The sequence below is a fragment of the Pocillopora damicornis genome, chromosome 3, assembly GCF_964200805.1.
Source record: "Pocillopora damicornis chromosome 3, jaPocDami1.2, whole genome shotgun sequence".
Classification (NCBI taxonomy): domain Eukaryota; kingdom Metazoa; phylum Cnidaria; class Anthozoa; order Scleractinia; family Pocilloporidae; genus Pocillopora; species Pocillopora damicornis.
Window position 1 is genome coordinate 20,973,909 of NC_142672.1, and position 23,040 is coordinate 20,996,948.

Consider the following 23,040-nt stretch of genomic DNA (forward strand, 5'->3'; position numbering starts at 1 on the left):
CATTTTATCTTCTGATCATGATTAAACAACAAAACTTCCCGTTTTTTTTCAGCGCTGAAGAGTTTTGTGCTTTCTCAGCAATACCTGGCTTTGAAATGGCTTCTGTCCAAAAAAGCCGGGTTTGCTTGCTTAGCCGCAGCTATATTTAGCCTAGTTTGATCAACAAAGCCTTTCAGCGCACAGCATAGGCCCTTTCAAATATGATGAGATTATTTCTTTTGTTAGGGATTACATGCCCTGATAAGGATCACCAGGTTTTCTCTCAGATGCTGTAATCGCTTATTTATGTGTTTCGCGTGACTTTATTTCCAGCACAGCGCTTTTCAAGGACATAGATCGAAATGTAACTATTTTAAGTATTCCAGAGAGAGAATACTTGTTTCATTACATTCAATTTCAGGCGTCTTTAAGCCCTTGCTATTAAACATAGTCAGAGGTTATCCATATGTGGCCGTTGTTTATGGAAGATCACTCGTTTACGGTTACCTCTAAGAGATTAAAACTTGATCAGAACAAGTTCAAGCAACATCTATGTCCGACTTCATGACGTGAGCGAATCCTATGTGTAGCCAAATTTTTTTAGTGTTGCTGACCTCTTTCAGTTTATCATAAAGAATGCATTTTTTTTTTCTAATTGAGTGGCTGGATAAATATTCAATTTCAGTCATGTAAGATTTGACGGAACTCGCATAATCCTCAGCCGCGTCAGTTGAGCCCGAAACTACAGAAAGAATTCTTAAAAAACCAAGAAAGAAACATCCTACGATGCAGAAAACAAACAAATTATGTACATTGGATTTTTTTTACAAACTTTAGGCGTTTCGTGTGTCTAAAACTTGAAGTGTTGCTACTTTTGCTACGCTTTGATGTCTTCAGCTCTGACTCTACACAAATGAATCACCTCCAACAACAATTTTATAATCTCCTTTAAATCAGACATAATCAACCAAATCAAACAGCTGGCACATAAGATTTGAATTGAAAGCGGATATAGCACTTAAAAAGCTTCTTTTAGGTCTTCTAGAGGAGTGAGATGCTCTGGAAAGCTATCGGCATCATTTCAGTTCAGAAAATATTGACCCTTCAACTCCTAGAGTGATCAAGACAGAATTTCCCTGGACCAGCAGCTGACAAAGCCAATGCAATGTCAAGCAGACAAGATGAGAGTAAAGACAGATATCAATACGGGGTTTATCAGTTGATCTAATACCAAATTCTCCGAACCAACAAAGGGGTAATGACGTGTTTGTTTGAAAATGGTGTGGTGTGAATTTGAAATACAAAATTGAGTTGACTAAAAAAAATAAGAGGTAAACGGAATCTGTGAAGAAGAAGAAAGGACTAAGAGAGAGATTACTAGAAAAATAAATAAATAAATAAAAACAGAGAATGAAGGAATATCGGAGAACTTGTCTGGATGACCACCTGTTTGTTCTGTTCTAGTTGAAAGAGGACACATGAACCTCTTGCTTTTTCTTTGCTTTGGTTATGTGTTAATTTTCCTTTTTATCCGTTTGGATATCATACCTGTTTTGACTAATGCTGGTGACAGTGCTACACGTTTGATTATCCATTGTACAATTTGACAGGAAATTATAGAGTGCTAAAGAGGTGCACCTCGTGCTACGTAAAACTGAAGTGTCTTCTGGAATGAACTCGACATATCGAGCGGCTTCCGTTTAACATAAGTGCTGAGTTTTGTTCAGTGAGGGACGAAAACCAGATATCTCCGAGAAAAACCCAACAATAATCCAAGAGTTAAGCAAAACATTACTTCCTCTCTTTTACAAATTGTTATGTTCAAATCTCCCTCTCTATCAGGACAATTTTTAATCAAGCATTGACTTTCATTATTTTTTCAAACCTCCGTTCTTTCGTCGGATACATAGGTAAATTTTTCGCTAATTTCTGTCATCTCTTAGTTTTACCAAATGCAATTTACTTTGGGATGAAATATGACTGAAATGTCTTTATGTGGAACATTTACGGATCAAAGAATCAAACATAATGAATTATTTATTTTAGAACCATGGTATTTGAATCGCAAAAAATCTCAAAGTAAAATGAAAAATGAATGAGAATTTCGGGAGACAGAATCTACGTGCTCATCTCTATTTTGTGAAAAAAAAAGTGCAAAAGATCACTTCAAAAGTCAAGTGAGGCAATGAGCTGTAATATAAGCAACTGCAATTATAACCCAAATTATAATAAGATTATTGTTAAAAGAATATGCTCAAATCAGATAACAGCTATTTCAAATCGAAACGAAGGCCAAGGCCGTAAAGTCACGTTTCAGGATTGTTTGTCACTGACTTTTCTACGGAGGTCACACATGTTGGGAGTTGTTTTTGGGTACAAAAAAACACTGCTCAACACGTGGCGTTTTATCATTCCGGTATAGTCTTTTCTTTAAGTCAAATATTTAACGTTATTTGAGGATGGTACCCATTCGTGACATGCCGCTCACTTCTGGTGATGAGTTCTTTGGATGTTCGTGAGGGATGGTGAAGTGTATAGACGTTAGGCTCTTAAAATCCACTGATCCAATTAGTAATTCTCCTATCTGACAGTGATTTATTTACTTTTGAATTAGTTAAGAGAATTACGATTTAATTTCAGGATGAAAACGTTTAGCAGTTAAGTTTGTTTTGTCTCGTTGCCTCCTCGGTAGAGTCTTGATATCGTGAAAAGAATTCCTATGGTAAATCACACTGATAATTGAAAACTGTGGAATTTTAAATTTGAAACATTTTGCCACTGACGCAGTGAACAATTCTGAAATTCGTGGAGAGGTAAAAAGTTATAGGGCTTTTCGCTAAAAATAGATGAACTTCTCATGCTGATGTATTAACATTAAGGCTCAAGTTTGCAAACCTTACGTCACGGTTTTTCAGTTTTTTGAAGTTCGTTCAATAAACCTAGGCTATGATTGCTTTCCTTTCCTATCCACGTTTGCCTCTGTTTTAAATTGTTTTCTTGATGTTAGTCTATCCAGTTTCACCATTCTTCAAATGTTTTCTTTCGATCGACGACATTCAGTTACAGCGACCTCAGGATAAAAAAAGACGACGGCAACAACAAACCAACAGTTCAAAACAAACTGACCTTTAAATTGGCTTCGTGGTAGCCATATGATCAGTGGTTCTACATGGCTCTTCCGATCCTCTTGGCGGTCAAGTTTAAACACTAGCAGATGACAGACGATGTAATCAACGGATCCACTATGGAGAGTCTTGAGCTCGTGACAGGAAATTCCATGTTATTCCTTGAGTTATTAAAACAAAACACAGCTGCAAATTTGCCGCCATGCGAGATTCACTTGGGTGGCCAAGACAGGAACTGAGGGATATACCATTCTGTGTCACTTTCTTGCCCAGTTGAAAATTTCGTTCATCACGTTGACGAAACAATCCAAGAATGGAAAGGGATGGCCAGGGATGGCCAAGGATGGCTGACAATCGCTGAGGATAGCCAAGGATGGCCAAGGATGGCAAAGGATGGGTGACAATGGTTAAGAATGGCAAACAATGGCAAAGATAGTAATTTAATGCGAATAGCGAACTTGAAAACTTTTAATTTTCAAATGACTGTCGAAAGAAACTGGGATTAAATTGGTTTTTCTTTATTTCCCTAAGAGGTTGTTCAGGAAATTTATTCTAATCTATCGGAAATTAAGATGCAACCGAAACGAAAACACAATCGCTAATAGTTCTGTCGCAATTACTTGCGCTTCAGACATTTGAAATTTGTTAGTTTTAACTGTAAGTAAATCTGATTTTCTTCTTTTTTTATGGCTGGAAAATTCCAGACGATCAGTAGTTTCACCGTTTTCCCACTGCCCCGGTTTTTTCCGATATGTCTGACATGTCTGAAGATCGTCGGAAGTTACCAGTGACTCGAAGGTACCAGAGCCAAGCAACATTAAAAGATGGTACTGTAACGTGCTAACACTATCGCCGAGTAACATAGGAGGTAATTTAGTGTTAACAACTGGGTTGAAAACGTAAATTAGCCACCGTAAAGGGTAAAAAAGCTGACGTGTCGAGCGTTAGCCCTTCGTCAGAGCGATTAGAGGAATTGTGGGTTGTGTGTGGATTTATATGTAGAAAGTGGGGCTACGCCATAGGTGGGAATATGGTGACGAGAAAACAGGAATAAATTAGTTGAATGAAAAGCGCTCGTTGATTCCGTGGGGATTAAGGGTGCCGATTTGGAATATAAATTTTTGTTCTAGTGTTTTACAGCTTTCCGAACTGCCTAGATGTAAGGAAAGGCCGCAAACTGCCATATGCTGTTTAGAATGATTAGGAAGATTAAAGTGTCTAGCGACTGGTTTGGATGCGTCCTTGTCATTTCTCTCCACATCGCGAAGGTGTTCTCGGAATCGGTCACCCAGTCGTCTTCCTGTTTCGCCGATGTATAACTTTTTGCAATAAGTGCAAGTTATGCAGTAAATAACATTGGCGGAGGTACATGTAAAGTGATCAAGTAAAATAGGAGTTTCCACATGTCTTCAATGATTGCCGATCATCGCAATTCTAAATCTGGGACGCTTAGGAAAAATAGTAACTCTCCCGGTTTTCCCGAATTGTCGCCGACCATCCCAGACAACCGGGGAAGTCTTCCTGCGATCGGAAATCAGTAACATCACTGACCATCTCAGATATATATCGATTTTCCCGACATATGAAAAACCAGCTCTAATTTATCACTGGCGCCCTATAACATTTCCTTTGTTCTACCTAGCCATTTTTATTTCGTTGGATTTGATCTGTTTCACGACATTCGGTTTAAAAGCGTTTTTTTTCATTTTGGTTTCTTGAAACTTTGCTGCAGTTCATGAATTTGCCATTTGTTTGTCAAAAACTATTCGAACTCTGTCTGCGCAACGGAAAAACGTTCCGCATGCAACGTTTAATGAACAGAGTAGATTCGGTTACAAATACTGTATCCGAAGCGAGTAAATATTTTTGGTAACTTAATGGGCCACAACAAACGCCAAAGCGCAAGTTGATGAAATATCCCATTGGATTTAACAGAAAACAGACTTAAATAAGAGGCGATTAAGGGAAAGTCCAATTGACTCTCAACAGGTAACTTCTCGTTGTGATTCCAATATGTTATCTTGCAAAAAGGTTATGAGAACAGACGAGATTATCGGCCAGTGGGTGTTATCTTGACTTAACACCAAACTCTCTTATCTAATTTGCAAGAAAATGGGTAGTAGTCAGTCGGGAGAATAACTGATTAGATCTTGTAATTAGGAGTGAAAGGGTTAACATTCACCGAGGCTTTAGTTTTTTCAAAGTAGCACTACCTTCATCTAATAACAACATATTCGCTAACAAATGATATAGAAAAGTAGTCGATTTTCTGCTCGGCAGTGTAATAAAATGAAATGTTGTTCGCATTGTCACGAGCGCGAGACAAAGAAAAAATTTTGAGTCTCTATGAAGAATCGAACCTCAGACCGTCGGATTCTGAGCCCCAATGCTCTGCCAAAGGTCTTCTGAGGTTCAAATCCTTATGAGTGCATTCAGTTTTTCCTTCGTCTTGTGCTCTTGATCAGACGAATCATGTCCTTTTTTATTTCTTAATATTCTCTACCGCGATGTGATGTTGTTTTGGAGTTTCTTTGATCAAGTTCGTTGTGGCCTACACATCTGTTTTGTATTTTTTTTTTTTATCCCAGAGGTTATTAAATTGTCCGCGACACGGTGAGTTTTCTCCAAACGGCATTGATTTGAGTAAAGAATGACACTTTTTGTTCTATTTTGTACAGATTTTTTACGCATTGCCGGCTCATAAATCTCGTATTTACATCACTTAGTCAAGAGTTTCGATAAAAGCTAGCTACCGGCGGTTTACCGCCGCCTTAAGACCTCTTACCGCAGGCTCTTGTTGGGTTTCCCCCTTGCGCCCTTTTTCCGGGCACAGTCGCCGATTACACCCTCGGCAGCCGCTTTTGGAAAAAATTACTGAAACCCCCTGCTTAAGTGTTGCTCGACCCCCAGGCAGTCAGTCACGAGTAGATAGTTCAACGATAACTTACTTTGATCAGTTTAAAAGGACTTTATACAGAATAAACGAAAAAAGGAAGGAAATGATATAATTATTCCAATGCACGAATACATATCCTTTTCCATTCGTTTTACCCGTTACAGCACAGCAGTGGAGAGCATTGTCAATCGTGTAAAAATAACAAAAACAAAGATGGATAAGGGGGCTGTAAATGGCGCACCAGTTCACGAAATGAAACTGGAAAAATATGAAGTTGTCGTAGTTATATAAGAAAAAAAATTAAGGAACCACAAAAGAGAATAATTGAAACACAACCCATTGCTTGTCTCGTCTGTGTATTTAGCTGTTCAAAATTTTAAACCATTGAGACTGAATTTAAAAGGTATTTACTGAGAAAACAAATATGCACGATGATAGAAAGAACTTAAGAGGGGAATTTCCGTAGATAATGCATTTACCAACGGATCTAAGCTCTCATAGGAATACTTTAAAACAATTTAAAATACCCGTCAATCAGCAAGAGTTTGATTGTTTCCTGCTAGGAGATCCGCGGAGGTTGAATCAAAGACGATCGTCACGTGTAATGCAAATGTCTATCGACAGAAATTGAACTTTCCTGCCGTCTGTTCTCTGGGAATGGACGTTGTTTATGTTTACCGCCTGAGGGGGGATTTTAGAATTTACTTGATCCCCCCTCACTGGCAGTCAATCTTTCACAGTTCCTTCTCTATACTCAGGTAGCGACGGTTTCCTTCCGCCCATTCCGTTTGAAAACCATGTGATCACTTCAAAAATCTGCCGACCCTTCCCACCCCCCGGGTGATAAATATTGACTGCTCCTTAAGTTGAAGAAATTACCATTAGCTCCTTTAGCTTTTAACAAAATATTCCTCGTTATTTTTCTTTATACAGGGGTGATTCTAGAATGTTAAGCAAGTTGAGTAAAAACATTGTTAGCTTTTGCCGTTTTCCCGATCGCAACTGAACAAACAGCTTAACAAGACTTTTTATTCGCATTATCATTATTGAGTGTCTGCCATCATAACGAAAGTTCTGAGGATTTGCAAGGGATGTCAATCGAACAAAATCCTTTTGGTAATATCTTTTATCTTTATTTCTCCTGCTGGTGATTGACAATTTTCTTGGTACCGTAGGGAGACTCACTGACCGGAAAACTCTTCGAGGTTAAGAGATTTATTAGCCGGGACTCAAGAGGAATTAATTATAAAAGAAAAATGCTTAAACCAAAACATTTCTTAGCAAGAAGGAGGAAAGTGAAGCTAGCAAAGTGTACGATGGGAAAAATGGCCCATGATTCCCATGGATCCTGGTCTCTGACGTGATAGAATTATATTAGACGAGTTTATTGTCATAGTTCATTCTATAGAATGAGACGTCAGCCTTTTAACTCTTTACGGTAGCGAATTTACGTTTTCAACTCAGTTGTTAACACTAAATCACCTGCTAACTTTCCCACCGACGCAGCACCACAGTTTCTTTAGAAATTTACCCCATTTATTCATTTATCATGAAGCAAGTTTGCGTATTGGAAGTGAGAAGCCTGGGTTCCAGGCTGAATGGTGGTCCTTCGCTAATAGTATTTCATCCGTGAGACCTCTCATATTTCCAAAATGCGAGAGCAGGAGTGGCCCGTGAATGAACGAAAAGTTTCGGCTTCCATTCCTGGACAAGTCACTATTTCGTGTTCTGGGACAAAGACACCTTACTCTTACAGTGCCAGTCTCCGTGACAAAATTACCACCTGGTACAACCGAGGCAAGTAGGCATATCAGTCGCTTGATGATGTAAACACTGGAATAAGCTCCACATAAGTTGAGAGCCACAAGGTTTGAGATCAGACTTTGCAGCAGTCATTCATTGGCAAACGAGTCACTAATGACTCCAACGTACCTTCGTTGACTGAACTGGAATTCCTTGTGGAAGAAGTTACCTAATTAGTTCCTTCTTGTCTAGCAACAATCTTAAATAGCTGAGTCTTTTATGAGAATCCAAATCATATTCTCCTCTATTTTGCGGCAAAAGTTGGTTAAAGCTCCATTCCATCCTGAATACTTCCATAGATCCAGTCTGTATCATATTCACCGGCCGGTGGCAAACGAAAAACAAGAGCGATTTTGTACAGTGCGTTAAAGAAAAACATTAATCACATACAACATAGCTGGAAGTAAGTGGATTTAATGCAGAATATTACAATTATGGCAAGAAACAACACAACTAAATATAAAAATTGTATACATTCTACACTTGAAGTTTACGTGAAATGTTCAAACTTTGCAATCCATTCTCGCTCTTAACCAACCAAATCCACTTAATTTTTAAGTGTGTCTTTTACGAGGGTAACTAAGTCTGTACAATTAATTATTTCAGATTTTCACACACAAAGCACTCTGTTTACCACCATCACTTAATCTTGTCCAGGAATTTGGTATATCTGATTTTGTCGCCACGGTTTTCGTCGAACTCGGTTAAAATGTAATAAATATCTTCCTCGTCCAAAACTACGTTGCAAAGCTCCAAAACATGTCGGAATTCTTGAAGAGAGAGGAAATCCTTGTTGTCTTTGTCTAGTTTCTTGAAAGCTCGCATGAGGTTTATCCATTTTCCTGACAACTGAAAGATTAAGAGAAATACGGATGTGAGTATAATATATTTTAAATATTTTCGATTTTACATCAGAGAAACAATATTTTATCTAGTGTTGCCTGGATACGAGAAAAAAAAACACGCAACTGTGTGTGGAGCATGAATGCTCTGAATAAGACCCTTTCTGAATTTTTGCTATATGTGTTACATTTTTGACGTTTATCTTGTAAGAAGTTGCTCTTTTAAAATGTACACAGGGAGTTCTTTTAGTTTGCTTAGGAGGACCAGCTTTTTGTATATATACAAAATGATTCCTTAAAAATTCACTAAAATTTGCCTTATGAATAATTTCTAAATTCACTTCATATTCTTCTCTGATCTATAATACTATTTCTAGTAATTTTAAAGAACGCATATCATCTCTCCTCTTCAAACAAGTTAGAAACAATACTAGTTGACGATAAGATCTCTATTTACCTACCTGGTGAGCTTCTCCAGTAGAGGAAAAGCCGCAATTTTTAATTTCCGCAGGTTCTTAAAGTGTGAATTTGTGCACAGTGGGGATTGGAAATCTAATGCTATGGAACGCCTTTTAAGAAAGTTAAAACCGTTGAAGAAGATCTGACGGGAGGCCATAAACACGTTAATGTCAATAATAGTTATTACCATATCATACCTTATCTCTGAGCTTTGCTGTCACTGTCGACAGACCTTTACTTGGCTTTTGAACGATCTCATCCATTGGCTGGTTAAGGAAGAAAAACGAAGAAAGGATGTTTGTTGTCACAGCAAAGGCAGTTGAATGACTGTTGCCAAGAGATGATATGATATCTTGCCCTTGCTACTTCACTTAAAAATTTCTAAGTCGTTTATTCGATGCAAGAAGAAAATCTTTGTTGCCATTCCGTTGTATTTTCGGGCAAGAAAAGTACATCGAAAATATTTCTTGCCAAGCAGATGTGCAAATGTAAGCGAATTATCTGGAAAAATCAACTTCTGAAGAGGACATTTTGATTTTAATCCATTTTTAGAGCAGTTTTTCCACGTTGCTAAACGCTGACAAGAAAGTAGTTTTAAATGCCAATAATATGTACAAATTGTGATAAGACACGAACTTAATCAGAAGAAGCTTTAAATTTGAAGCAGAGGTGAGAAACCCGACGCAATTTGGGGGCGTCACTTAGAGCCATTCGCTGTCAAACTCAAAATTGAGAAAAATGTTAAGGGGAATAATGATGCTTCAGGTTAATTTTTTGCCATATTTTTCAGTTTTACATTTTTGTTACACCCTTTCACTAGCCAGGAAAGCGCGGGCCAAAAATGGACGTACATTCAGCATTATTGCTGATGTTCAGATGCAATATTCTCGTAACACAAGAGGAAGATAGAAGTCAATCATTTATTACCAGCTCAGCCTGTGGATGCTTCATGACCGCTTGCATATTGTGTCCATGGCGATGGGCCCTTCGATGTTTGGAATATGGTTCTAAAAACTTGATGTAATTTATTCTGTTGAAAAAAAGAGGTCAATGTAGGTTTAGAACCATGTTGTTTTGATACCACAAAATGTTACAGAGCCGGGCGAGGATACGAGGTATTGGTGTTTATATAATAAATTGAAATAAGTAATGAATGGAGGAATCTGGAAACGTCCTATCTTTCTTTCTGTAGTCAGCATATAATGATTGGTTCTTCTGGGCCATCTAAACTTGTTTGGCTGAGTTACTCTGTAAAACTTTACCCATGTGAAAAATCTAGAAGATATTTAGTGTCATTAAGGTCAATACCTTCCTTCTTTCTTAGGATCAAATTTGTCACACAGGACTTGACACTCGTAGTCTGTCAGTTCAACACACATATCTTGCAAAATAGTCTGCAATAAAGGAAAGTAAAGTCTTCAACAAAAGGACATTTCACGAAGTGTATAAATGAAGTAGGAATGGTACTAGAAATCCTTTACTCCTGCAGGCATTCCAAGATATCACGCGTGCAAATGAACCGTGCGTGACGTTAGCGACCCCACGAAAGACGGACAGCGAAGGGGACTGCGTAAAATAATGAATAATGCACTACAAAAATCATAACTACATGCAGATATGAAAATTGAGCTTCAAACTTTTATATCGGATTACACTCTTTTTTATTAATAACTGAGAACGTCTAATTTTGGTACTGAGGCTGAGTGTTGTTCTTTTTTTTTTGTGATTTGAGCTCGAAAAAGTTGTTAACATGTTCTTAAAAATATGTGGTTTAGTATTTCAATACATCAATTCAGACGTTACCAGACCAAGTTCGACAACAAACGAAGTGGTTCCTCAGTGTATCGTGCGACAAGAAAACCTGTCAGACCACAGTTTAACTTTTCTTTAACCTTCATTTATACTTGTCACAAAAAAGTGCCAAAAAAAGACGTTATTCACTGAATCTCAGCAGGGGTATGTTCTTAGCATGTATTAAAATTTTAGCTAATCTCAGCCTAGACGTTCTTATAAAAAAGGTTCTTATAGCTAAAAAAAAGAGTGTATATAGCCAGTGTCAAGCAACATGGCACATTCTAATCCTTGGCTGAAATAAGAATCGCTTCAGATTGTAGCAAAAGCACTTGACCATGACAACTTCAATCTGACTATGTAAAATAACAAGGCACACTTGATGAGCTATAAAGGAGGGACTGGAAACCAGCATGGTTCAGCTTACCGTGAAATCTTTTCTCGAAACGTTTCCAGTCCCTTGTCGGTCAATAGAGGTGAACTCTCTCCAGAGCGTCTCCCAGTGGAAGTCGATGTTTGATTTGAGCAAATGATGCAAAAGATGTTTGTCACTGTTCAGTTTGTTGGAGCGCATCATGAAGTCATTGTCACCTCTCTTGGGCGGAGAAACCTTAGCATTTGGGAACGCTGAAAAAAGGATGAAAGTAGACTGTCTAATGACAATAAACTTGGCGAGGCTTCCTAAGACGGCGTCTAAAAGTCGCGAAATAAAGTCTAAGAAGTAAAACACGCGTTGTGTAGCAAGAAAAGTAACAGCCACTAGGAATTCGAAAGGCCTTGTGCAGAATGGTCAGCCGTCGTCCATCAATAATTTGCACAAAAATAAATAACTTCAGTACTTCGCAAAAACATAAGCAAACATTTTCTTATTACATAGCACTGCTTTGAAGGACTAGGATAAACGGAAGGATTCTTCCGCCAAAGAAGTCGGAAACTGGAACAAAAAGCCCTTGGTAACAAGCCACTAAAATTGCTTTAAAAACTTCACCAAAATACCTGCTGAATCCAGGGAATAACCAAAAGTGCGCACGAACTGCCAGTATTCCAAAGAGCCTCTTTGGTCTGTGATAAGAGTATCCCACAGTCGTTTTACTTCATTACGACTTAGAGGAAGACCAAACCTTACAGAGAAAGTAAACAGTAACATTACCTTACATATTTGTATTGCCAACAACTAATGTACTGTATATCTTGAGATTCTAACTTTTTTCTTTTTCTTTTAACAAAGTCTAAGACGGCGAGAAATGAATCCGTACGTTTGCGGTTCGACATCTCGTGGAAAACTCAAACTGTTCTTTTTCTTCTTTTTTCTCTTTGCCTCACGCTAGTGACGAGAAGCTCAAGATACTCAACTATTAACTTATTTTCTGGCTCTTCCAGCTTCGACAAAAAAATACTTAGTCGCTCCTTAACCCTTAACGGTGTATGTGACATTTAACTGCTCACTTTTTTAGAAGCTTAATCATCATGTTTGGTGACATTTTCTTGCTGTTTAATTCATCAAGTTCATAGAAGGCCTGAAAAGAAAGAACAAATACGTTCATGTTGGAGAGCTACTTTATATAAATTACGAGTGCATTCATCTTAAGATTTGATTGTGTTTTCTCCATAATGAATTCTTAGAAGTTTTAATGATTCCCTGGGTATCTTTTAGATTGTAAAAGCTGTCGATGTAATCATCGACCTGAAATCCTTACTCTTTTTAATTCAAATCTTTTACCCGACCGCGAAATTTTCTAGTATCTCGGGCTACATCAAGATAGTTTCTTCGTGAATTCCCGATTTTGCGTTGGTGTTGTGTGTTGTACTTTATAAGCTTTGACATTGGCTGCAATTGGAATAATCAATAGAAAGATCTGCTGGCTATTCCTCTTTAGTTTGTTTTGATTGGTCCATTCACTTATCTGTGCCCTTCGATTGGCCAAATGTGAGAGGACAGTAGAAAGTGAGGACAACAAAACATGTTTGACTGCATATTCGCGTCACCTGCCATCAGCATGTCCCTAGTTTTGCGCGGCAACTTAGAGCGAATTTTGATTTGAGGGTCATAAAACCAACAGTAAATCACAAAAAAGGTCGACACCAAAAGGAGCTCTACGTATACCCGAATATCTACCTTTTACAATCGAGGGAAATAACAATTAAGCGGAAACCATTAGTTAGGGCACCCAAGCAAATAAATCGGAAACCAGCGCAGTTCAAGATTACTTTCAAAATTTTCTTGCTCTAACAATACAAAACCACCAATCCACATGGCAAGACTACTGAAAAGGTCTGCGTTCTATTATCCATTATTTTTTTCAATCTTACCTCTTCAAAGGCCTGATAATTATGTTGAAGCACACTCTTGATCAGAGCCTTCAATTCCTCGACGCTGCGCCCTTCCTGGCTATTGTACGAATCCATGGTTTTCATCAGTCGAAACTGTTTCTTAGGTGACATAGGAGGGCTGTCTATTTCCGGTAGAGTAGGAAGAGCTTCTTTCCGATCCATGATGCTGGAGCGATCAAACAGGCTCTTGCTTTCACTGATAGAACAATTAGAGAATAGAATTAAAAATTTCTTTGATGCAATGTAGCAGTTAGTTGGCGAGATAAAGACAAATGTAAACGCAAGAGATAAGAGTTTAAAAAGGGAGAAAAAGAAAAGAAAACTCTATTTGGAATAAGAAAATGCCTCTCAAGCCAAAGAAATTGCCTTTCAATTTGGTAAGCCTTTTCGCAAATCTCCTTTCAGTTAATAAGTCGCTACCTGTACATACACACGTAATTACGAAAAGAAAAAAGAATTTCAAGTTGCCGCTTTCTTAGCCGATGTGCAGAGTTCAGCGAGAGCCTGTTACAACATGACTTGGTCCAATTCACCCAACAGTACAGTTGGTCATAAGTGCAAAATATTAAAGTAAGCTAATCATCATTTAGCAGACATATTAGTACAATTACAAAACCGTTAGAAGCATGGCATGGCTTACATCAATATCATATCTGGAAGTAAACAAGTCAAAGGGAGCTTGAAAGTGAGAGGTCGCAAAGGGCTTACGAAGACTGAGTGCTTCATTGCGCTGGAGTTGACGATGTGCAGCCCCGAGCAAAGAAGCATGTTACCATGGACTGCGATGGAGGGAGGAGAGGGAGGTGGAGAGAGAAAGGGAGGAGTGACAGGGGGCTATCTATAATTGGCAACCAAGCTCGTTACCATCTTAATCGTGGAGAGGTTTTGATTGTTTTATTGATAAACAAACAAACAAACAAAGAAAACTCGCGAAAGATAAAATGTCTAGTGAACACTGGCGAAATGAAAAGTGCTTCACATTTACACTCGAACAACACTGATTTGTAAACGTTCACTGCATAGATAGTGTTGGCAGAGCTCATGGGAAAAAAAAAAACAATTTTGTTAGAGTAACAAGAGATTACAAATACTTACAAAGTATCAAATTTCGACATGAATTCCACGTATTTGACCATGCCGTCGCTGTCGATGGGAACTTTCTTCAGAAATGACTCAAACTCCTGCTCTGACATGTTCAACTCGAATCTTCCTTCGATAGCTGCACGGAACTGTTGCTGAGTCAGCAGACCAGAATCCTTACGGTCAATATTGCTGTAAAACAACAAGAAAAAGATTGAGTAAATAAACAAAAATGATGACATTCAGTGAGCATAACCACGACTGGACAGTGGCTTTTAAAATTTGTGTACATTTTGTTTGATATTGCATCGATTCCGTTTTTCTTGGCGTAGAAACCTCAAAAAGAAGATTTTGCATTATTCAATTTGGTTCTCAAAACTGCCCTCTTAAGTTCAGTTGATGACTGCCCTGGAGCTGACAGCGAACTACGATTCATTTAAGTAGGAGTGGCTATTGATGGATATTTGCCGAACCGCGAAGGGGAGGTAAATTTCCACTGCTAGCAACCGACACTGAGGTGAATCGTTGTTTCAGTTTATACTAAAACAGTGAGATAATAGAACTCAAAAAGATGATTTTAACTCATTTACTCCTGCAACGACTACAATATTTTCGAGCGCAACTGCTTTACCATTTCAACTCAAAACCCTCCCCGCTAGATCATATATATTCCCTTATAACTTGAAAGTGAGAGTTTGGTTTCCTATCGAAGTGACGAAACAAAATCGCCCAGCTAGCAAGCTTGTTTACTCCTGACACCTATGTGCTGATTATTGTAACTATGTTGTGAAAAAAGTGCAATATAATCTCTTGCGCGAGAAAAAAGGCTCTAAGTTCTCTGCTATTATTCACCCGTTAAGTCACTTCATGCTAAGGGAATTAAAATAAGCCCTTGCTTTGCTTTTAGCACTGGACTTGCAGGAAAAAATCAAACCTCTTCAACCTCAATCATGTCGCGGCTAACGAGTCTCTCCCGGGCAAAACGAAAGTTGTCAACAAACGCGTCGAGTAATACTTACTGAAATGTACCCAGCAGGGCTAAGAACTCCTTCTGAAACATGTCCATCATTCTGGCCTCTATGGCTGAAGTTGTTGAATAGTTACTTCCACCTTCACTGTGGTGGTACCTAAAGACGAACGTTACTAATCAGTACTTTAAGATAATTTTTCAATGGAGTATCGAAAGTAATCCAGGGTGGTTGATTTGGTTTTGCTTTACCTCGCTCTGTGATTGGTCCAGAAAACTCGCGCCGAAAACTATTAGAACTTGACCATTCTATACAAACACGCTTCAAGCAGGTTGTTCTAATTGGTAGTTGTGATAACAGCGCGCGTCTTCCGTTAATATTTTAAAGTAGAGGGACGACTGGGGAGTAGTTAGGCGTTCTCACTAGTGCACATGAATGAGGGTCTCAATGGGGTGATGGCTTTTACGGCTGTCGGTTAAAATTTTGGCCAATTTCCGGCTAACGGTTAACACCTTTCCATTGTTTCCACCAGAGATATATTTAACGGTTAACTTTTTTTACGACTAACGGTTAAAATTTGTCAATTTTTACGTCTAACGGCTAAATATTTTGGCCGTTTTACGGCTAACGGTTAAACCCATTGAGGCCCTCATGAATACACGCTCTATGTACGTTACACCTAAAGGCAGTTTTACCTGTGAAGTGGATTGGCCAAAATCTTGTGGGGCATTCCCTGCTCGCTGCGATCTTGGAAACGGCGCAGAAATTCTTTGTACGAAATCTTGCCGTTGGAAGCTTCGATGCTGCACCTGTTCGGAAAAATATCGTGTCTGTGAGACATTATCCGTCAGTATAAATTCATCAGCTTTCTAGCGTAAATGCAAAATTCTGATTGGTTATACTACTCGCTGTCTATTCTGTGACAGATAGTGATGATAATAAGCCAAAGAGTGCGCAGTTGTAAACAAAATAAAAGAAATTAAACCTGAGCCTATTTTGTTGTAAAATTCAGTTGAACGACTTTCAAATTTACACTAAACTACTAAAACAATTGGATTACTCGATCCCTACTTCATCACCAGGTGGTTAATTCGGCTTCATAATTAATTGGCTCTTACGCAATAGAAAGCTCGTGTTTACAATCTAACTGTAAACCATATTCTCTTAGATCAAATGGTTTTACAAAAGTACCAGCTAAGATTGAATATTCAACACAGATAGACTTTAAAATAAAATAGCAAACCTTGCAATGAAATCATCCAGTTGTTTATCGGTGTCGAGGCGCAAGCCAAAATCTTTCATGACCATTCTGAAATCATCGAAGCTAACTTTTCCTATCCTGTCCAGATCTAACTCCATAAAAGCATGCTTCATATCCGAGAAACCCTCGCGAAACTTCCTCTTCAACCATCTCTCTACATCCAAAGAGTGTTTCCTTTCCGCTTCGAGCTTCCTCGGCGAGCTCGATACTTCTCTTGATCCCGTGTCCTTCATGGCAATACCAAGCCTACTCATCAATCGCTCTGCACGAATCGTTCCGTAGTTTTCCGTGTCGTATTTTTGCCAGAGTTTTTCAAACTCGTCGTCCTCCATGTAAAAGCCCATCTTGTTGAGGACGTTTCGCAGTTCAGGCCTGAGAATTCGTCCAGAACCTCCAGGGTTCATTTGCGGAATAAGTTCTGCTACATCCAAAAACCTGAGCGAAAGAAAAGGCCAATATATGGTTACAAGAGTCCACTAGAAAGCAAATTTGATTTATCTGCACACTTAGGACGCGAACGATCCAACAGTGACCAAAGGAGAGTTTCAAGTTTTTTTTCTAAAATATTTTATCAACGCTCGAAAAACGCGTGGGACTTGAAAATCCACAGTTCAGGTTACAATACGAATCTTGCGATGCACCAGTATGAATCAGCATATTAATCAGATATTTTATCCGCAGTTTTATTTCCCAGACAAACTTAACTTTTTTATTTATTACATGTACTATTTTATAGCGACAATTACACCGAATGAAAATTTGTGAGGAGTAGGGTGGGGGTCGACGGATTTGGCACGGGGGGGGGGGGTGGTGGTGCAAAATAAAGTGTCTCCAAATCTGTCTGACCGGAAGCAGGCACAAAGAGTTCATATAAAAGACCGTAAAAGAGACAGAGGAGAAAAGAAGGTAAATTAGAATAATGACTAACCTTTGTTTTGCCTTCTCTTTAAGATGTGCATGTACTTGAGCGGCAGACATGTATTTTAAGTCAGGCTTCTCCAGCTGCAGCCAAGCAGGGCCCTCATCAGCTTTCTGAAGACAAAAAATTGAAAAGGAGTGATGAAATTGAGCTAATTTCATCTGAAGATGACAGACGAATCAAAAGTGACCAAATTTCTCAAGTATGGACTCTTGGAAGACTGAAAATAAAAGCAAGTCCATAGCTGCCATTCTCACCTTTGGTGGCCTAAACGCAGCGTAAAACTCATCATAAGAAATCATCTTTTTGTGGTCCAGTCGTAACCTGCGAGAATTAAGGATCAAGATTAAAGTTAACATTATGTCTTTTTAGTCTTGCAACTAACACAAAATTACAGTAAACTAAGGAAAGGAAAATTTTGTCTAAATATTATCCAAAAGCTGGATATAGTGTAATGGAAGATATACAGCACTGAACTAAAAAGTATTAACCCTTTAACTCCCAGAAGTGATCGACATGAAACTTCTCCCCATAACATCCTTACCTTATTCAGCAAACAGGTTATGAGAATATTCAAACTTATCAAGTATAAAATGCTATCTTGATCTAGCACCAAGTTCTCATGACTAATTTACAGGGAAATGTGCAGCAGCTAGAGGGGAGAATTAACAATCAGATCTTGGGAGTTAAAGGGTTAAAGGTTAAATTTTATATCTCTCGTTGCAGCAAATATTGCCATTGTAGCCTTAAAAAAGGAAATACCACATTTCCATGAATAAGCATCTGGGCGCTCATTTGAAATTTCAGCTTAAAGGAGGGGGGCGCTTATAAGAAGGAGGGTGCTTAATCAGGGGGGGAGCTTATTAAGTTTGCTCAGCAGTAGGACAAAAATCAAAAGAAGAGACAACACACTTAAAGGAACTCTAAAAGTACATGGAGATATAAGTAACTGGAACAGAAAAGAAACTATTGTCATGTACTGATTAAATATTAAGCGGTGCGTTTCTCAAGTAAATTTATTTCTTTCCTCCACTCTCCCCTCCCCCCCTCAACAGCTCATCCAGGGTCTGCTATCCTTGCTCATTTAGCAGTAACACAGATAAAACATCAGCATGTACATTTTTTGAAATAGAATGTTACTTACCGCACCATTAACTTGTTAAAGTGGCTCAAAGTTATTGATCTTGATAAGAAATTGATCAAAATTTCTCTCAATTTTTCCCTGTAAATGGTAGAAAGGAAATGCAGTTGAACCTACACATATGATTGATACAATTTTGAGATTACCCCCTGGTTGTTGCTAAAACCCCAAAGGTAAAAATGTATTTAACAATCAAAGCTTCTTAGGTTGGTGATCATTTCCATTATTCTCATGATTGCCATGAACGATTCAGCAGTATGAAAGTAAGGAGAAATTGGACACTGGTCACCCTCAGGGTTTAAAGCATTAAACAGTGGTCAAGAAATGAAACCATTGCAAATTTTTACCCTTTCAAATGGTGATCCTTGTTGAGAAGGACTATGTTTTAAGCAAAAAAATTGTTAAGAACCCTTTGGCCCTCTGTCTAAAAATCCTTATTTCAAACTCTGTATAAAACAGGCTGTAGTTGATTTCACTGTATTGCAATCCATAATTGCATTGTTTGCTCATTTCTTAATTGATGCTTTTACTTTCAGAAGTGATTAACTTGTAACTTCTCACTATAATATCCATACAACATCCTGCAAACAGATGATGAGAAACCTACAACTTATCAGGTAAAAGTTATCTTGATCTAACACTAAATTCTTATAACTGATTTACAAGGAAATGTGTAGCAGCTAGAGGGAAGAATTAACAATCAGATCTTGAGAGGGTTAAAGGTTTAAATCCTTTGCTTCTTTCTCAGCTTTACTATCAATACACTATTAATGGAAATATTAAGCCTAGACTATGGTTATCAAAGAAAAATTACTTACCTGTTTACAATTCCTTTGCCCTCTGGATCACAGTTTTTGAAGGCCCCCCTTATGTCATAATATCCAGTTTTCATCTTTTCTCGTAGTAAAGCTTCAATCTTAAGAAATCATTCAAAAAAATAGGATAAGCTACAAACTGTGTTGAAAAGAATATGAAATATTGTCGTTGGTTAACTTTCTGTTGCTTGAATTATTGAAATAACATTATGATATTTTAAATTACATTGCTTTTACAACAAACATTGTTAAAAGTATCATCATTCACTGATGCTTTAGTGGGAGAAGTGGCAGCCTAAAGATTAGTGCACTGGACTTCTGGTTAAGAGATGCTGATTTGACACCTGACTGGGTCAACGTGTTGTGTTCTTGGGTAAAACACTTTACCCTCACACTGCTTCTCTCCCTTAGCAGTATGAATGGAAACCACTGAAGCATCAGGGAAGCCCAATAAAAGGATGAAGGTAACCTTGCCATGGGCTGGGGGAATAGAAATACTTTTGATCACTTAAAGCTAAGGAATCTGGGATCAGCTCTGGCTGGATGGGCCTCTTTGCTCAGGTACAAACAAATGCTTTGTGGAGTATGTACCTGCCTATCCTCTGACAACTACAAATCAGAGAGTTCTGCCCCAAATAATAATTAACATAGAAAATACAGCCCCACCTGATCCGACAAGGTTCGTTGTTGATATCTATACTATATACAAACCTCGTCAACTGAAGCTCTGTCAGGACCCTGTAAAGAGGATGCTGCACTGTTTAATCGAGACAGGCGGCTTTCAGCCCGACTTGCCATGTCTGCACGGCTCCCTAAAATGACAGAGTATTGGTTAACCTAACAACATTTTACGTTGTCAAAGACTTTGAAAAAAAGTAGCTTCGGATCTTTATTCTATTGCACAGCATTTCCGCCCTTATGTAGCATTTAAATAATGGTGATTATGTAAATAGGTCATAAAATTCCATATAACCTAATAATATTGCGTGAAAAACGCCTTTTGTTGACACTACGTGAAGATTTCTACTACTACAAAAACACACAAAAAAAAAGGTTTCATTGAGACAATAAACAGTGTCTTTAGTAACTAGCTTTAGGAAATAAGCCAGAGGAAAGCATTAGCAGAGGGATCTGTTAATTCTATTTGTGGTTTTATGTTGGCAGGTGTTCTTAGTAGCTTTTTAATTTTTTGTGGTTGACAGATGTTCTCGAAGACAAAAGACTATCGGTTGAATATGAAGTAGTCTAGTGTTACTAGCGCTCGTTAGCTCTGGAAGATACCAAAAATTAAACTATAGGTGTTTAAAAAAATCATGAAACGCTTTTATCATTGCACTGATTTCCTTATAAATGAAAATGGCTATATGAAATCGCTTTTGACTGATTAGCACACTTAGGCATAATTTTAGCGTGATAAAAATTTTACAGGGAGAGTGTTTATTATATGAGTTGCAGAGTCATAATTGGTCTTCATTTACCGGTTCTCATCATGATACGGTTTTCGAAATTTACCTTCTCTTGAAAAAAGCGACAACACAGCCACGAAGCTATACGACAGTAAGGATATGTGTCAGCTACTACCTCACTATAAGTAAAAAGAAATTGTGCTTACCGAAAATTGGAATTGTTGGCTTGTTAGGATCTTCAGCGAATTTCACTTCTACGCCTTCTGGAATGCCAGCAAATCCATCGTATCTTGGGCTTCGTTGCCCACCAAAGCCATTCGAAGACCGAGTTAGCCTGTAAGGCACTTGATCCGCCGTTATAGGTCGTAATACATTAAGCTTTTGGCGGTCGAGGTCTTGTCCGAAAGTCAAACTTTGCCGCGAAGCTACACGCGAACCTTCGCGAGACAATCCTCTCACGTTTAGATTCGTAGGGTCTTCCATCCTCGATAACGGGTGCGGAATTGCTGGGAGGTTAGTCGTAGCCATTTTGACGCAGTTTTTTCTCCGTTCGAGCTAGTTCCCTTGTCGAATTTACACCATCCGTATCAAAAAGGCCAACAGAGCAACTTGATATCAGTTGTTTTAGTGTGCTTGCGGTGCGCATAAACTGTATGGTTGCCACGCAACTGACCATTACGGTCGAATGATTTCTGTTGCTAAAATTACTCTAAATATTTATATTACTTAATTATGTTGTCTCTCGCCATGCGACATATCCATTCTTTACTGTCAAACTTAAGGAATCTAAGAGATAAATCGCCAATAGATAAGTCTTAATTTCCGTAACAGATTTCGTTTCAAAAATTTAGAGACAGTTTAGAGATGAAACATGTCAAGTGTAGCATTACCTTCCAGACATTTTTTCTCCTCGAGGCCATCGCAGATGTTTCATCATGTGCGGTCTTTAAAAGAAGTAAACACGGAACACATAAAACCTAGCCTGCAGAGACGTAATTTTGGCGAGCGAGTGCTCTGTATTATCTTAGTGAAAATTATGGCAGCCATCTTTGATTTTTACAACAGCGTAAGGCTGGGGAGAGAAAGAAATTCGTGAATAAAATCCAACATGGCTGTTTGAGTAAACGTTCATGAGTTCGTAGAACTTGTGACGATAACTCGCCCTGATAAGACGCCTGCATCGCAAGCTCAGTTGCGCCAGACAATAACATTAAAAATAGCTTGCGTTGTTAACATTTTTTCCAAAGAATCCCATTTGTCATATGACCAACAGTTCAAATGATTTATTCTTTAGATCTTAAATTGTCTTTGAAAAAAAAAAAAACAAAGAAAAAAAAACAAAGTTAAAAGATTATTAAATGAGTGGTACTTGTCGTAGTACTGGTAAAGCTGCTTATAGACTGCTTAGAAACGTAAAAGAACGGCGATTATAATAATTATATTTAAAATTTGCAAATATCATCGATGTCAAGAACTGGCAGTTCTTAACAAGAGGTTTTGAGTACTTTGGAAACATTCCATTCTCATATGGTTTAAATCAAAACTCGATTCTTACGAAATTTGGGAAAAATCTTTTTCACTAGAAACATGATTAACTCAAAACTCACTGACTGCGAATCATTTCAAGAATGTCTCTGCCCTCGTTAGACACACAGGTATGGCCCACCGTTGTCTGAGTTATTGTAAACAATTATAAAAGATTTGCTAGAACCTTTTTTACACGTTCAAACGAACCTTTCTTAATTGTGCAACTGTGTTTATAAGAGGAAAGGAAACGATAAATGAAATTACGCCATGGTTTTACTGAATATCGCTTCAAAAGAAAAAGTCTTTGCCCTAGATACTGAGATTTATGGCAAATCACCGACAACTTGTTTTGAAACAACTCCACAATACAAATGAAATTGCGTCTCCAGTTAACATTTTGTATCTAGTTAGTTAGTGTTGCGTTCCTTAGCATGGCTAAGTGACTGAAATTTCCCTTTCCAGCCCGAGTTATCTTCTGAAACCCAATGACTTTAGATACGATATCACATTTCTTCGTTCAAAGCCCCTCTCCCTACAGTTTCAAACTTTCCCTCTCAAATCAATCGTCCTCCGTTTGAATGACTCCAACACTTATCTATTCCCAGCCTTCCTTCACCTCCCTCGTTGTTTTTCACTTTCTCGTTATAGGTAACTGGTGGAAAAAATAAGTAAAAATTAACTCGATGACATTTAACAT

At 38.2% G+C, this 23,040-nt stretch overlaps 1 protein-coding gene and 1 long non-coding RNA gene across 2 annotated transcripts; one reads left to right on the forward strand and one right to left on the reverse strand.

Annotated features, from left to right (window-relative positions):
• Positions 1-589: 589 nt before the first annotated feature.
• LOC149048798 (uncharacterized) lies at positions 590-6,104 on the forward strand. The gene is made up of 2 exons (XR_016185141.1): positions 590-3,539; positions 3,809-6,104. It is a non-coding gene; the product is annotated as an uncharacterized LOC149048798 (long non-coding RNA).
• Positions 6,105-8,201: 2,097 nt separating this feature from the next.
• Positions 8,202-21,879, reverse strand: LOC113679061 (EF-hand calcium-binding domain-containing protein 6). Its single transcript, XM_089201281.1, has 18 exons — positions 21,023-21,879; positions 20,122-20,222; positions 19,414-19,511; positions 18,599-18,676; positions 17,712-17,778; positions 17,464-17,567; positions 16,518-16,970; positions 15,970-16,083; positions 15,326-15,433; positions 14,322-14,498; positions 13,206-13,422; positions 12,342-12,412; positions 11,892-12,016; positions 11,323-11,522; positions 10,413-10,498; positions 10,032-10,134; positions 9,302-9,370; positions 8,202-8,652 (listed from the first exon to the last, which is right to left on the reverse strand). The coding sequence occupies exons 1-18, from the start codon at positions 21,342-21,344 to the stop codon at positions 8,443-8,445; spliced, it is 2,703 nt and encodes a 900-aa protein (XP_089057407.1). The 5' UTR covers positions 21,345-21,879; the 3' UTR covers positions 8,202-8,442.
• Between the last annotated feature and the right edge of the window lie 1,161 nt (positions 21,880-23,040).